General features: G+C 40.1%; 1 protein-coding gene across 1 annotated transcript in view; it reads left to right on the top strand.

Moving 5' to 3' along the window:
* The first annotated feature begins 4,056 nt into the window (after positions 1 to 4,056).
* asap3 (ArfGAP with SH3 domain, ankyrin repeat and PH domain 3) overlaps positions 4,057 to 14,902 on the top strand; it is a 56,895-nt gene continuing 46,049 nt past the window's right edge. The window contains exons 1-2 of the mRNA XM_036593334.1: positions 4,057 to 4,442; positions 11,558 to 11,630. Coding sequence (XP_036449227.1) covers positions 4,317 to 4,442; positions 11,558 to 11,630 — 199 coding nt within the window. The 5' untranslated portion in view covers positions 4,057 to 4,316. The remainder of the gene's footprint in view (positions 4,443 to 11,557; positions 11,631 to 14,902) is intronic.

Below are 14,902 nucleotides of genomic sequence, written 5' to 3'. Positions count from 1 at the left end.
GATTTGCAAAGTTTTGTCTCCAGTTACTTATATCTCGATAGTTCTAGTCGCTGCTAGACGCTGAAGAGAGGAGTGTGTATCAGTATCAGGCTCACGTGAACTGAATTACTAACGAAGTGGAAAAGAACTCATCATCAAATTCACTATTGTCGAGCATGAATTTAGCTTATTTTCCTTGGTTAACACTTGTGGAGACTCTCTATATAATTGAATGTATATCGCTGCTGTTGAAACAAAACCTTGTATCTCCATTTTTGTTGCTCTTCAGTTTTTGACATCATTTGAAAATGTCTGTTGCCCTTTACATTGTGTGTACATTTCATGATGAATGGACCAAAAGAAACAGCCTAAAATTACTTGGAAAACATCTGGTTCCATTGACTTACATTAAAAGTAAAGTATGTTTTTTTCCTTCTCCTGTAAAGTTACCAATTTGGAGATAAGAGGTTGTTTTCTGACAGCAGCGATATGAAATGTATAGAAAGTGTTTTATATTGTGTAAATGACTTTTCTGTCAATTTTCACAATATATCAGTCACTCAGCTGACATGAGTAGCTTGTCATAGAAATCAGTTTGGAGAAAAACACTAATATCAATGGAGTTGCTGAATTATAAAGTCTCAGTTTTCATAGCTAGTTAGCATTATTGCTAACATTAGCTATTAATAGTCTGACTCTGTTGGCTAGTTAGCTCCCCAGCTAGCAGGGGACGTTCCCACAACTTTGGCTATTGTTACCTACAAGTTCTAATAATGTTTAAAGAAAACCTTTTAATCTAATGTTCAAAAAAACATTTTAAGGATGTTTAGCATTTCAAATAATGTTCCTATAAGGTTACATGTTAACTAAGACATTTTAGCATCTTAACTGCAACATTCACACAATGTTTTAAGGATGTTGTCAGGGCCACAGATTATGTTATAATATTGATCCGGAGGCCAATGCAGCGTACGCGTATACGTCTATGTGCAGGACAGTAATCTGGGTCAGCAGTCAGTGGTGTGCTGACCTTATCGAGCCAACAGACTGATATATGCTTGCTTTGGGTTCCATTACTTGTTAGTGAAATTAGCCTGGTAGTTCCAAAGAAGCAAACTTCAGACACCGACCATGTCTTGGCTGATCGCCCGCAGATGAGGTAAGAGGGGAAAAATGTTTTTCACCCAACTATTCCTTTATGTAATGAAATATCCTGTGAAATATGGTATAAATAAGCGGCAGGACTGAGAATGAAACTGTCATCTAGCAGAAATGGCCCTGAGAGCCCCTGAGAGCCCCTGCAGGTGACAGGTGATGTAACACCTGTGCAGGCAAAAGATTTTGGCAGAGCTGCTGATGCTCTGAGCTGTAATGCTACACTGCTGAGGTGCACAGCTAAGCCCAGGTAACCGGTACGGCTGATTTACCTGAGGGGACAGGTGGGCAGGACAGGTGTGTCAGTCTCTCTGACTGAACTCTCGCAGCACAAAACAATAACAGTGATAAAAAAATGCTACTTGTCAAGCTTCACCGCTTGAAGGCAGCATGTGGGGGTGATGTATAAGTTATTATACAGGCCAAAGTTGATTCAGAGTGTTTTGGTATGAAAAGGTTCACCAAAACCACCAGTGAACCTACACGTCTTCTGAGTTTTATATGGAATATTGATGATGGGAAAATAGTAGAAAATCTGAAATAATATTTTTTTATTTTTTTGCCTCATAACAACCTGCATGTCATGTATCCCTCCATCATGAATTGATTTTAAGGCCACAATGTTCTCAAAACCTTCATAAAACAATGTCTCAGACATCAGGGAGTGAATTCATAACCATTTCATGTAATAACTTTCTGTGAGGGAGCTTTTAGAGGTGGACGTCTGGTTCCTATCACCACCACTGTGAACAATTCTGACTCTGTAAGTTTCTCTAGAACAGGGCATTTCACACCAAACCACTCTGAATTTTCTTTGTTTACATATTAACCCCTTAATTATTCTTAATACATATGCATAAACTTTTAAACAATTGGTGAAAAATCACCTTTAACCCTTAAAAGTCTGGAGTTATTCATGTTTTAATAGAATAATGTACATAATTAGCTATACAATGAATTGCATTGACATTTAATTTATAATTTGTAAATATGTAAATATTTACTTTGGTACATAATTTGTTTTTTATTTGTTTTAAGGCAAAAAAATAGAGCAAAGATGAAAGGTTTGGTCTTTCAGGAGGCAGTTTTGGTGTCTACCATGTTTTCCAGGTTGTTAAGAGTCCCATTTTCTCTGAACTCTCTCATTTTTTGAACTCCACTTTGGGAAATTCCAGTTTGAGTTGAATGAGACTCTGTGAAGGACAGCAAATAAGAACAGAGCTCATTTACATATCTCAGTCTTAAAGGCACAGTAACAAAAACAGCCACACAAACGTCATGAGTACAGCTCAGTGCAACACAGGCCTTTAAACCATAATTTGACAAATACACATAGTTATGTTATGTATATTATTTTATTTAATCTTATTTCTGATGTAGATAATGCATTGAGACTTCTCAAAGGTTGCAGGTTTATCCTTAAATCTCAAGACCAAATGATCTTTGTTTTTGTCTCAACCATTGAATTATGCTTAAAATTTTGAAAAATAGGTGGAGAATCTCCTTTAAGTCTTATAAGTCTGGAGCTCTTTGTGTTTTGATAGAATTATTTACATAATTAGCAATTGCAGATGTCTATCTGTTTGCTTCTTTCAGCAAATTCTCATCATGATAAAATGTCTCCTCTACTGAGAGACAATGATGTGATCTGGATCGAGAGATTACGATCTGCACTTTCCACACAATCTCAGTCACCTGCAAATTACAACTGATCCCCAGTCACCAGTAGTTAATGATCAGGTTTAGTAAGCAGGAAAATCTCCAACTTGAACTGGACTTCAGAGTAAGAGGCTGAATAAAGCATAAAGTTGAGTAAACAGGTTTTATATTGTTAAATCGTGGCTGTTGTTTCTGGCCGTGGTGGAGATTTGGCCTGTTGGATCTTGTAGAACTAACCTGCACAACCAGGTCTTCACCGCCAGCGCCATGATAGGAGATTAGAACTGGGCGGCAAACAGAAACCAACGAATTTCAGCTCCACTCACACCTCTCAGTCAGGTGAGCTCTAATTTATATATATTACGCTCACCGCTATGAAGGGGGACAGGCGTGGTGCCGTGTTTGTCCACCTGTTTTCGGCCGCAGCCACGCCGTGCATAAGCGAAACTTCACTCTCTCTAGCAGCCCATTCTTTACCCAGTACAATACATGCTGGAGAACACATAACATAAACTAACGTGCCAAAACATTTATTGAACATGCTACAATATGATGTCAATCAAATGAGGGGGGTCAATAAAGAGGGTCGATAAAGAGGGTCAATAAAGGGGACACAGCCACACTGATCACTGAAAAAGCACAAGTTCAATTCAATTCAGAAAGATTGGCAAAACATAGAGAAGCAGGATTAATATCTAAATTTACAGGCTCCAGAAAAAATAGCCAATTAGCAGCTTGAGAGACGCTAACAGAGATGATAACACTAACGTGCTAAATGCTGTTAAGGTAAATAATAAGAGTAATAGTAAGTATATCTATACATCTCTGTTCCTTTCACTCTATGGTCATTACTTTATCTTGAAAATTAGCTACATATATAAAGTTGCCTTGGTTAATAACTGTAGTAATAATAACTGTAATAAAAATTGGGGAGCTTTTGTATTGTTTTTGTTACTCGTTATTTAATTAAAAGTTCCATTAAAAGTAATCATTTATATTATTACATTATTTTAATATCAATTTATTTTGAATGAACAAGCTCAAAAACAGCATAAAATACAGCATACATAGCGAATATATTCAAAAATATTATTAGCATAACAAAACAACAACAACAACAATAATAATAATAATAATAATAATAATAATGGTGTTTTTTTATTGTTTATTATTTAGCTGATCAGGCTCGCTGCTGCCCCCCTTCGCACAGGAGGAGAAAAGCACACACGCGCGCGCACACCCAGTCAGAACGGTAAAGTGAGCTGAGCAGCGCGCGCACTGCTTTCTCTCCCCACACACTCTCACTAACTCTCTCTCGCTCAGTCGGTGTGTGCTCGCGGACCGAGGCGCGTGCTGGCGGATATGGCTTCGTTCTCGCTGCAGCCGCCTGGTCGTCGCTCTTTCGCGGACCTGAAGGAGTTTTTTTTCCGACTGACGGACTAACTGAGGACTCAGCCGCGCGTGGGACCCGCTCCGTTTCGGTTTTTGTGTTGTGTGTGTTTGTCGCTGTGTCTCGCGCGGCCATGCCGGAGAAACTGAGCGTCTGTGACTTCGTGTGTTTGACCAGCGAAGATCTGCAGAACCCGAACAATTCAGACTTCCAGAGCAGAGTCGGAGACTGCAGGAGCACCGTGAGCGCTCTGGAGGAGGTGAGAGGGAGAGAGAGAGAGAGAGCATAAAGAAATAAAGATAGAAAAAAGAAAGGGAAAGATAGAGTATTGAGAGAGAAAGCGAGAGAATGTCAGAAAGAGGGAGAAGGAAAAGGAGAGAGAGGGAAAGAGAAAGAGTTATAAACAAAGAAAGAGAAAGAGTATAGAGAGAGACAGTGAGACAGAAAAGGAGAAATAGAAAGTAGAGAGAAAGGAAGAGAGAGAAAAAAGAAAGAGAAAGAGTACAGAGAGAGAGAGAGAGACAGAAAGAACAGTGAGAGAGAACAAGATAACCTAGAAAAGGAGAGACAGAACAGAAAGAAATAAAGAGAAAGAGAGATAGAAAAAGAAAGAGAATATAGAGAGAGCCAGCGAGAGAGTGACAGAAAGAGAGAAAGAACGTTTTAAAAATTAAAAAAAATTAAGAGAGGGGAAGAGAAGAGGGAGAGAGAGAAAAGAAAAAGTGAGAGAGTGAAGAATGAGAGAGAGAGAGAATGTGGTGTGTGTACTGTATACTGGTGTAAATGTCTGTGTGAACTGTGGTGAGGAGGTTACCTGTGTGGAGACTCACCTGAGGAAGCGGGAAGGTGTTTTGTTACTCTTACAGCAGGAAGTTGTTTCTTCTGGGGATTTTGTTGGTCATTTTGAAGTTAATGATTTAAAGACAGTGAGTTCAGTATTCAAATGAAGCCTGGAGATGTAGGTGAGAACTGGAGTTTACCTGCACACAGACTCACCTGTACAGCAGTGTCCTCCAACCGTCCTGCACAGTTCAGTTCCAAACTGCGTCTAACATGCTGCCCCAACCTTACCTACAGTAATGCATCTGATCCAGCCAATCAGGGGCTTCTGAAAGAGTTAATAAGCTGGTCCAGGTGTACAGTTGAAAATACCCTCTGCAGGAAGGTAGATCTCCAGGACCAGGTTTAGTGACCACTGGTGTACACACACTCACCTGTACAGAGTCTCATCGGTAACCAGACTCACCTGTACAGAGACTCACCTGTACACAGACTAAATTATACATAGTCTTACCTGTTCTCAGGCTCACCTGTGTAGAGTCTTACCTGTACACAGACTCACCTGTATAAAACCTCACTTGTACACAGACTCACGTGTACAGAGTCTCACCTGTACACTGACTAAATTATAGTCTTACCTGTATGCAGACTCACCTGTACAGAACCTCACCTACACAGATTCACCTGTAGCGAGTCTCACTTGTACAAAGACTCACTTGAACAGAGTCTCACCTGTACACAGACTGACCTGTAAAGAGTTTCACCTGTACACAGTTTTACCTGTACACAGACTCATCTGTACAGAACCTCACCTGTACAGTGTCCTACCTGTACAGAGTTTTACCTGTACACAGACTCACCTGTTCAGAACCTCACCTGTACAGTGTCCTACCTGTACAGAGTTTTACCTGTACACAGACTCACCTGTACAGAGTCTCACCTGTATAGGGTTTCAGGTGTACAGAGGCTCACCTGTACAGAGACTCACCTGGATTACAGAGTTAGGGTTGGGTGAGGTGAAGCACAGCAGCAATTAAATACACTCATACAGAAGACCAAAAAAGCACACACACACACACGCGATACACACAGATACACACAGGTTGGTCCTTGTGTGTGTGTGTGTGTGTGTGTGTGTGTAACTGTATTCTTAAGCTGAACTGATCCTCTGTTTGTACATCTGATCTCTGGCAGCACGAGCCAAGAATCCTGAAGGGCCTCCTGTGAGTGTGTGTGTGTGTGTGTGTGTGTGTGTGTGTGTATGTGTGTGTGTGTGTGTATGTGTGTGTACATTTTCTGGACAAAAACACTGCTGACTTTGTAGAGTTCCATGTTCCATTTCTAAAGCTGAAAGATCCAAACCATTTATAGTCAAAACAGCCATTACATACTTTACTTCATTTTTCAGCATCAAAATCATATTTAACAGAAATAGACTCACTTTCACTTTCTCAAAGAAATCTGCAGACATGCCTCCAAAATTCATTCTTAGAAGTTGGTTGATGATTTTCTGCAGTAATCGAACACATTCAGTGGTGTTGAGGTCTGGACTCGGGGGTGGTCAGTCCATTGTTCAGCTTCGTTGTTTGATGTGTCTCCTTTTCTCAGTGAGGTTCTTCTTAAACAGCTACACATCCTTTCAGACCCATAGCGCTGAGTCGTCTTCTCACAGTGGAAGGATGGACAGAAACACCTGTGGATGTTTTCAGATCTGGAGCAGCTTGATTTTCTCCTCTCTCTCAAAGATGAAAGCTTTAAGTGCTGTTTATCTGATGGGGGCAGTGTTGGTGTCTACCAGGTCTTCCAGGTGGTTGTTAGGAGTCTCATTTTCTCTCTAACTTTTTGCTGACTTCTAAACAGTTATGTAGGTTCTCGTATGTATGTAAATAACACTTTTTGGCTGTATGTATGACTTTCTGTCCGGACACAGTATAAAAACAAACCTGCGTGTTTGTTTAAAAAAGAGAAAGAGAAGAAACCTGGCTGGGCTTTTAAGGAGATCTGTGTTTACACCTGATGATTATAGACTGTGTACGTGTGTGTGAAGGTCAGTGTGTAGCCTGAAGGTGTGTTTGGGTTAAAGAGCCAGAGTTTGTTTTTTGTTTAAAGGGCCCATATCCCTTATTTTCTTTTGATATTTTTCCTCGATGTTTGTGTGGATTTATAATATATTGAAAGTGCAGTGCTGAGTCTGAGGGCCCATCGCTCCAAATCAGTTGACCAGTAGACACTGAAAGTCTACTTGTGCCAAAATCAGAAGTAAAAGAAACACTGCTGCGCAAAATCTGTAAATTGGAAAAAATAAATAGCAACAACTAGCAAGATGATTGTGACCAAATTGGTTTTATTTAATTCTCATTATTTGTATTTATAGCATATTTATAAAATTATATGTCAGTGCTGTTGAAGCAAATCCTCATGTTTTAATTTTTGTTATTTTTTAATATTTGCATTATTTAAAAACTCCAGTTGCCTTTATTTTGTGTTAGAATTTCATGATCAATGGAGTGACAGAAATCGTCCAAAATTATTTGGGGAAAAAAGTCTGGTCACATTTATTTCCTTTACAGGTTAAGAATGTTTTCCCTTGTCCTGTAAAGTTACAATTTTGGAGATGCAAAGTTTTGTTCCAGCAGCAACATTACATTTTCATACTTAATATTTTGCTTGTGAACTTTTATTTATTTTACTTTTAGCACAAATTTAAGCCCATGTGCCTTTAAGAGCGAAATATGTAATTAAGCTCTGTTTTGATTGGCTGCCTGCTTCAAAAAGCAGTCCAGGCTGAAACACGCCTTATAACTTCAGCATGAGTGAGCGGTTAAATAGCAAAGCACAGCCACTAAACGTCAGGCTCAAGCGCTCATTTGCAGCTAGTAAGCTGGCTAACTTTTCAGAAACAAACAGTGACACCACAAAAGTAAAGACTCTCTTTTTGTATTTATTCATAGCCAGAAGAAATATATAAAAATTTGTGCTTAAACGCTGCTAAAATTAGCTTTTCATGCTATGTGATGAGACTTAGCGCTCAGCGGAGCCAGTAACACTATTGGCCGAAGATGCTAATTCATGTGTCAAAGCTCACCAAGATTTAACTCTACACAAAATCACTCTTTTCTATTGAAAATAATGTGTTCGCTTATGAAATTCCGCTAACAAACACTAGTGTGGCTGGTCCTTGAGGCTGTGTGGAGGTGTTCAGTATCTCGAAAAGCCATGATTATGTAGTTTCTGACTCACTGTTATCTATAAACATGGGCCCAATCCCATTTTCTTATTTTTACCCCTACCCCTTGTTTTCCAGTGTCTCTTTGCCTCTTGGAACTGAGTTGCAAGGGGTAGTGGTTGAAATCATCCTCTACGAAATGGGACCCTCAAATAAAAAGAACATCAGTACTTCATTATCAGGCTACTAGCGCTGCTCTGTAGGTGACCCTGCCAGTCTGCAGTGATAGCAGACGAGGGTAAAGTTCAGCAACCTCACTGCTGGGCTTTAGTTACATTTAGAGCATCACATGCCTTCAAAGAGGGGCAATTATTTATTATCGTGTCTCTGAAAAACCTCTGTTTGGAGGGCCATGTAGCCCAACACTTCACCCTACCCTAGATATAAAGAAAGGTTTATTATTTTTGTTGATTATGACGGCACTAATCCGAAAGCCCGGTGAGTTGACTGAGGTTTGGCTGTTTCAGATTAATCACAAATACCCTCAAAAAGAGAAATCGAGACCAAAGGCAGTGTATTTTCAGTAAAAATCTGGGCTCTGTATTTATAAACAGGTGAGCCTTGGGGTTGAAAATGTTGAGAACCCCTGGACTAAAGTATGCTAGCGTAGCTAAAAACACTAGCAGCCATCTTGAAGGCCGAATTGTGTCTTATTTAAATGCACCGCAGTAACTCTGACCCTTTTACTGATTAGTGACGGCTGTGATAAAGGCAGATAAGGCTGTTTAGAAGAAGAGAGAGAAAGCAAGAGAGAAAGAGAGAGAGACGCTCCAAGGTTAGCGCTGCGGGCTGTAAACAGAGCATGTGTGCAGACTGAAATTACAGCCTGATTAATGGAGAGAGTCTTGAACAGCCGTCTGTCTGTAGCTCAGCGCCAACTGTCCTGATCTGTTCACTTTCCAGTTCAGCTTAACTCTCTTAACCTTGAGTCTTTGTGCCAGTAAAGGGGAATTCCACTGATATTTCAAAATTTCTGCCTAATTCAGTGGTCAAGAGTGATTCAGAGTGGTTTGGTGTGAAATGGTTCAGATTTCTTTACAGTGGTGGTGATAGGAACCAGGGGTCACCATGACTACAACACAAATATAGACATTTTATTTACTATCCAGAACCACCAGTGAACCTACACGTGTCTTCTGAGTTTTATATGGAAAGTTGATGATGGAAAATATTCATGAATCTGGAATAATATGTTTTCTTTGGGGACTATTTTGCCTCACATCACCCTGCATGTTGTGTATCCCTCCACCATGAATGGACTTTAAAGCCAAAATCTTCTCAAAACTATCATAAAACAGTATCTCAGACATCAGGCAATGTATTCATAACTTTCTGTGAGGGAGCTTTTAGAGGTGGACGTCTGGTTCCTATCACCACCACTGTGAACAATTCTGACTCTGTAGGTTTCTCTAGAATTGGCCTTTTTGGGTTTGAGGTTAAGGTTCAGTTCAGGTTTTTAGTAGAGGGAATTGTTCTGTTTAAACCTGTGAGTTCTATATAGAACCATTTTGTTCTTAAATGGTTATTTGCTGGTGAAATCATTCTTCAGATTTATGGAAAATGTGCTGTATATGGTTCTATATGGAACCTTTTTGAAATGGGGGCTATATAGCACTAAAAAGGCTTGATTTATTGTTACAACACTCTTAAAAAGATGGTTCTTCAGGGGTTTTTTTAATAAAGAAAATGGTTCTATATAGAACTGTGAACACTCAAAGAACCCTTTGCTTGATTAAAGGGTTCTTTGCATCATAAAAGTGTTCCTCAGATTGATGGTGAATGTGTTGCATAGGGTTCTGTATAGCTCCAAAAAGGGTTCTGCTATTGTTACAGTGTCAAGCTTGTTATAATAGCAGAACCATTTTTGGTGCTGTATGGAACCATTTCCCAAAAGAACCATATACAACACATTCTCCATTAATCTGAAGAACTGTTTCACCATGCAGGGAACAATTTAAGCATGAAATGGTTCTATATAGAGCTCATGGTTCTAAATAGAACCACTCCATTTACTAAAGAACCCTTGAAGAACCTTTTTTTAATGGTGTGTACCTCAAACTGGAACTGTGTTTAATTTGTAAGATCTTTAAGATGAGTTGACCTTGACTTGAGTTGACTGCTCATAGATGATAAGCAGACACGTGTTTGGCTTCGATTCTCTGGAAGTGAATCTGCGTCAGACTGTTCTGTTTACACATACACACACACACACACACACACACACACACACACACACACACACTCACACACTCTCTCACTTTCCTCTCACACACATTTATGCGTGTAGGAAAATGTATATATTCTTAACACAGTGATTTTTCTGAAATGAAGGGTATTAATAGTGAGGTTGTCCTCCTTTGCTGCAGTAACCGCCTCTACTCTTCTGGGAAGGCTTTACACTAGATGTTGAACATTGCTGTGAGGATTTGATTGAGCATTAGTGAGGTCAGGTACTGATGTTGGATCCCAAAGGTATTGGATGGAGCTCCATCACTCCAGAGAACGCAGCTCCACTGCTCGACAGCCCAGTGGGTCTCTGAAGCCGTGTTGTCATTCTGTAGTCTGCATCATGCCCATATTAGGAAATCCAGGCCTGAGCAGGTTTTGTCTAAGGGAAAAATGAATGAATTTTTCAGAATTAGCCGCTATTGTGTGAACAAAAAAGTTGCGAACCTGATATGTTTTGGTTTGTTTACATTTTCCCCCAAATGTCACTCTGAATTACAAGGTCATTATGGAGTCGCAGTCTTTTGTTACATGCAAGCTTACAGTGCTGAAAATGTTGAAAACATCTAGAAGCACAAATTAGAGCCGTTGGATAGATCATTGTTTCCACTAGGATATTTTCAGCAGCAGTGGCATGCCAGACCCCCACCCCCCTTCCCCCCACAACTGCCACAATCTGAGTACTTTGTTTGTTTTAATATTTTTTTAAGTGTGGGTCCACAGTGCAAACTAATTCGACTGAATGGTCTGTTTATAGACCAAATATATATTGTTAAAGATTTTTTACTGTAGTTTTCTGATGTTCGGTAGTTTGTTGAATGTTAAGCTCTATTTGTGTCAGACCTTCCCTTCAAGATGGTGGAATTCACTACACCCATGTCTATAACCTCAGTATGTGTTTGGGTGTGTGTGTGTGTGTGTTTGGGTGTCTGAGGGTGTTTGTTTACCTGACTGACATTACTGTTGAGTCATCAGAGTCACCTGTCAGCAGTCGGTGTGTTTGTAGAAGAAGAAAAAAATGTGGAATTAAAAGTGAAACCTTTCAGTGTTACACTGCACAGCCTGTAATAACGCGTGTGTGTGTGCGTGCGTGTGTGCGTGTGTGCGTGCGTGCGTGTGTGTGTGTGTGTGTGTGCGCGTAGTCTCTGGAGCAGGATCTGAGTTGTCTGCAGAGGATGAGGAAGATGGTGAAGAGCATCCACAGCACCGGACTCAGTAAGTGTTACACGTTAACACACTGTCATGCAAATTCTATGGCCGCTTTATCAGAAACACCTACCTTGTGCTTTCACTAACTGGCCACTTTATTAGAAACACCTACCTTGTGCTTCCACTAACTGACCACTTTATTAGATATACCTACCTTGTGCTTCTACTAACTGACCACTTTATTAGAAACACCAACCTTGTGCTTTCATTAACTGGCCACTTTATTAGAAACACCAACCTTGTGCTTTCATTAACTGGCCACTTTATTAGAAACACCAACCTTGTGCTTTCATTAACTGGCCACTTTATTAGAAACACCAACCTTGTGCTTTCATTAACTGGCCACTTTGTTAGAAACACCTACCTTGTGCTTCCACTCACTGGCCACTTTATTAGAAACATCTACCTTGTGCTTCCACTCATTGGCAAGTTTATTAGAAACACCTACCTTGTGCCTCCTTTAACTGGCCAGTTTATTAGAAACACCTACCTTGTGCTTCCACTCACTGGCCACTTTATTAGAAACACCTACCTTGTGCTTACACTAACTGGCCAGTTTATTAGAAACACCAGTCTTGTGCTTCCACTCACTGGCCACTTTATTAGAAACACTTACCTAACAATAAAAGAAAAAGACTTAACACGGTCAGTATCACAGATCTGAATAGTGACTGAGGAATAGTGCAGGATGTTTGATATTTCTTTTGCATTTAAACTGTCATAACTTTCCTTTGTTTACATTTTCCAAAAAATATCTGTTGTTTCCAAGTTTAAATGAGAAATCTCAGATTTTCAGTGTGGACTTTTAGATCCCACTGTAAACCATCATATGAATGAATGAGTGATTTACACAGTACTGTGCAAAAGTTTTAGGTAAACGTGCTCTTTAAACTAACTCACAAAAATCGGCTTACTTTTTTCTGTAGTTACGTTTATTTATATTTACTAAAAAAAGAATATATATATATATATATATATATATATATATATGTGTGTGTGTGTGTGTGTGTGTTTTACTGGCAAACATTTTTTATAATAAATATATTTCATAATTTTATCTATGCATTTATTTGCCAGTAAAAATGTTTCAGAATGTCCTGTTTACACAGTGCTGTGTTATTGTGGAGGACAGAGCTGATTCTTGCTGTTCAGATTCATCTGAGTCAGAAACATAGAGTTAAACAACACAACCCACATCACCCCCCCCCCGTCTGTCTCAGTCACTCTCTCCCTCAATTTCTTCCCTCTCTCTCTCTCTCTCTCTCTCTCTCTCTCTTTCTCTCTCTAATGAGTATCAGATGCTTTATTCCAGTAAATCCACAGTGAGGCCCCATTTTCCAGCTCCTGCTTTTTTTTGTCTCTCTCTCTCTCTCTTTCTGTCTGTCTCTCTCCCTCTCTCTTTCTTTTCTCAATTTCTATCTTTCTCTCCCTTCTCTTTCTTTCTCTCTCACTCTATCCCCGTCTTTCCCTCTGTCTGATGAAGTCTCTCTCTCTCTCTCTCTCTCTCTCTCACTCTCTCTCTCACTCTCTCTCTCTTTCTCTCTCTCTCTCTCTCTCTCTCTCTCTCTGTCTGTAAGTCATCACTCACTGCTCTGTATGTTCTAGCACACAGAGAGTGAGGAGGAGCAAAACATTCATTCATTCGTTCGTTCATTCATTCATTCATTCATTCATTCAAGTAGTCCCATTTACACAGTAGAAGACGTGTCTGAGATGATACATGTCGTGGAAAAACAGGCCTGTGATTCGTCAGTTTTGATTGTCCATGAAGCTGTCTTTGACCACGTTGAGTGATGAAACATATACAGCACTCTGTCCACTCTCAGCCCAGCGCTGACACTTTAGCTCTTTTCATTTATTTACATAATGGACAATATCCGATAAGATGATAATATCTTATAATAGATCATATCAATGCTCAGTCTCTGACCTGCTGGACCGTCCACTGTAATATCTGAGGGCTCGGTCTCTGACCTCTCTCTCTGTCACTGCTCTAACATTTCAGGCCTGTGTTAAGAGGTCGTGACCTCTGAGTGATGGTGACGTGTATGCAGCTGTGTTGAAGCTGCTGTGTTGTTTGTGCTGAATCAGCTCTGTTGACTCTCAGCTGAGTCAGTGAAAGTGATGAAATACAGAACAGACTATAGAGTTCTTACTGCATGTTTGTGCCAAAGAGCAGATAAAGCAGTTTTTTACCATGTGTGTATGTAGATACATGCAAACTGTGCGAATATTATAATTCATTATAATGGATTATAATATTATTATAACATTATAAATGTTATGGTGAAATAGCAGCACAGGTAGAACGTTTCTCAACCAATCAGCTTGTGTGGCGGGAACAAACTGTTTTTGGTATTATACATAACTTATTAGTAGTGATTGTGCAGTGCAAAGCAATGCGCAACACTAATGTAATCTGACAGTGTATTCTTCTTCTTCTTCTTGTTCTTCTTCTTTTTCTTCTTCTTCTTCTTCTTCGTGTCCTTCTTCTTCTTCTTGGTTCATATTTTTGTCCAGTAACTCGTCCTGCAGTTTACAAAATATCTACACCGTTCCAAAATGTATGCTATATACAGCTTTTTGGTCAGATGTTTGGTTTGCATGGAGTCATTGACTAATTTTTCCCCATAGGAACGAAGGGGATGCAAACATTTGTGCACCCAGCTTATGTTGTGTTGATACAAGTCCATTAGCAACACCCTGTTAACCATGTGAGGAACCATAGCAACTACCTAGCAATACCCTAGCAGCCACCTATGATACCATAGCAACCACCTAGCTGCCAGCTGGGATACCATAGCAACCACCTAGCAACACCCTAGCAACCACCTGGCAACACCCTAGCAACCACATAGGAGACCATAGCAACCACCCAGCAACACCCTAGCAATTACCTGGGCTACCTTAGCAACCACCCAGCAACACCCTAGCAACCACCAGTGAAAGAAATTAGACTTGTCTCATTCTCTCACCTTGGCCGGTGCACTTGTCCACACTCTCCCCTCCACAGAGCTCTGGGAATGTCTCGCTCAGAAAGAAAAAAGGAGTCGATCTCTCATGAGCAAAGCGTTCAGTTTGTTGCACAACAAACAGAGCATTTACAGGCAGTGTTACATAAGTGCTTCATCACACAGCGTTCCTTACAAGATAAGAAAAAAATGGTTTCAAGGCAACAGGCAGTTTCAGTCGTTACAAAGGCAAGACGTCCTGCTTTGCCAGTCTTCCGCCGCCCTACTAAACCACAGCAGAACATACCAGAGGAAAGGAGGCAGAGA

The sequence above is a fragment of the Colossoma macropomum genome, unplaced genomic scaffold (assembly GCF_904425465.1).
Source record: "Colossoma macropomum unplaced genomic scaffold, Colossoma_macropomum, whole genome shotgun sequence".
In the NCBI taxonomy this organism is placed as follows: Eukaryota; Metazoa; Chordata; class Actinopteri; order Characiformes; family Serrasalmidae; genus Colossoma; species Colossoma macropomum.
This window is presented reverse-complemented; position numbering and strand designations above follow the sequence as displayed.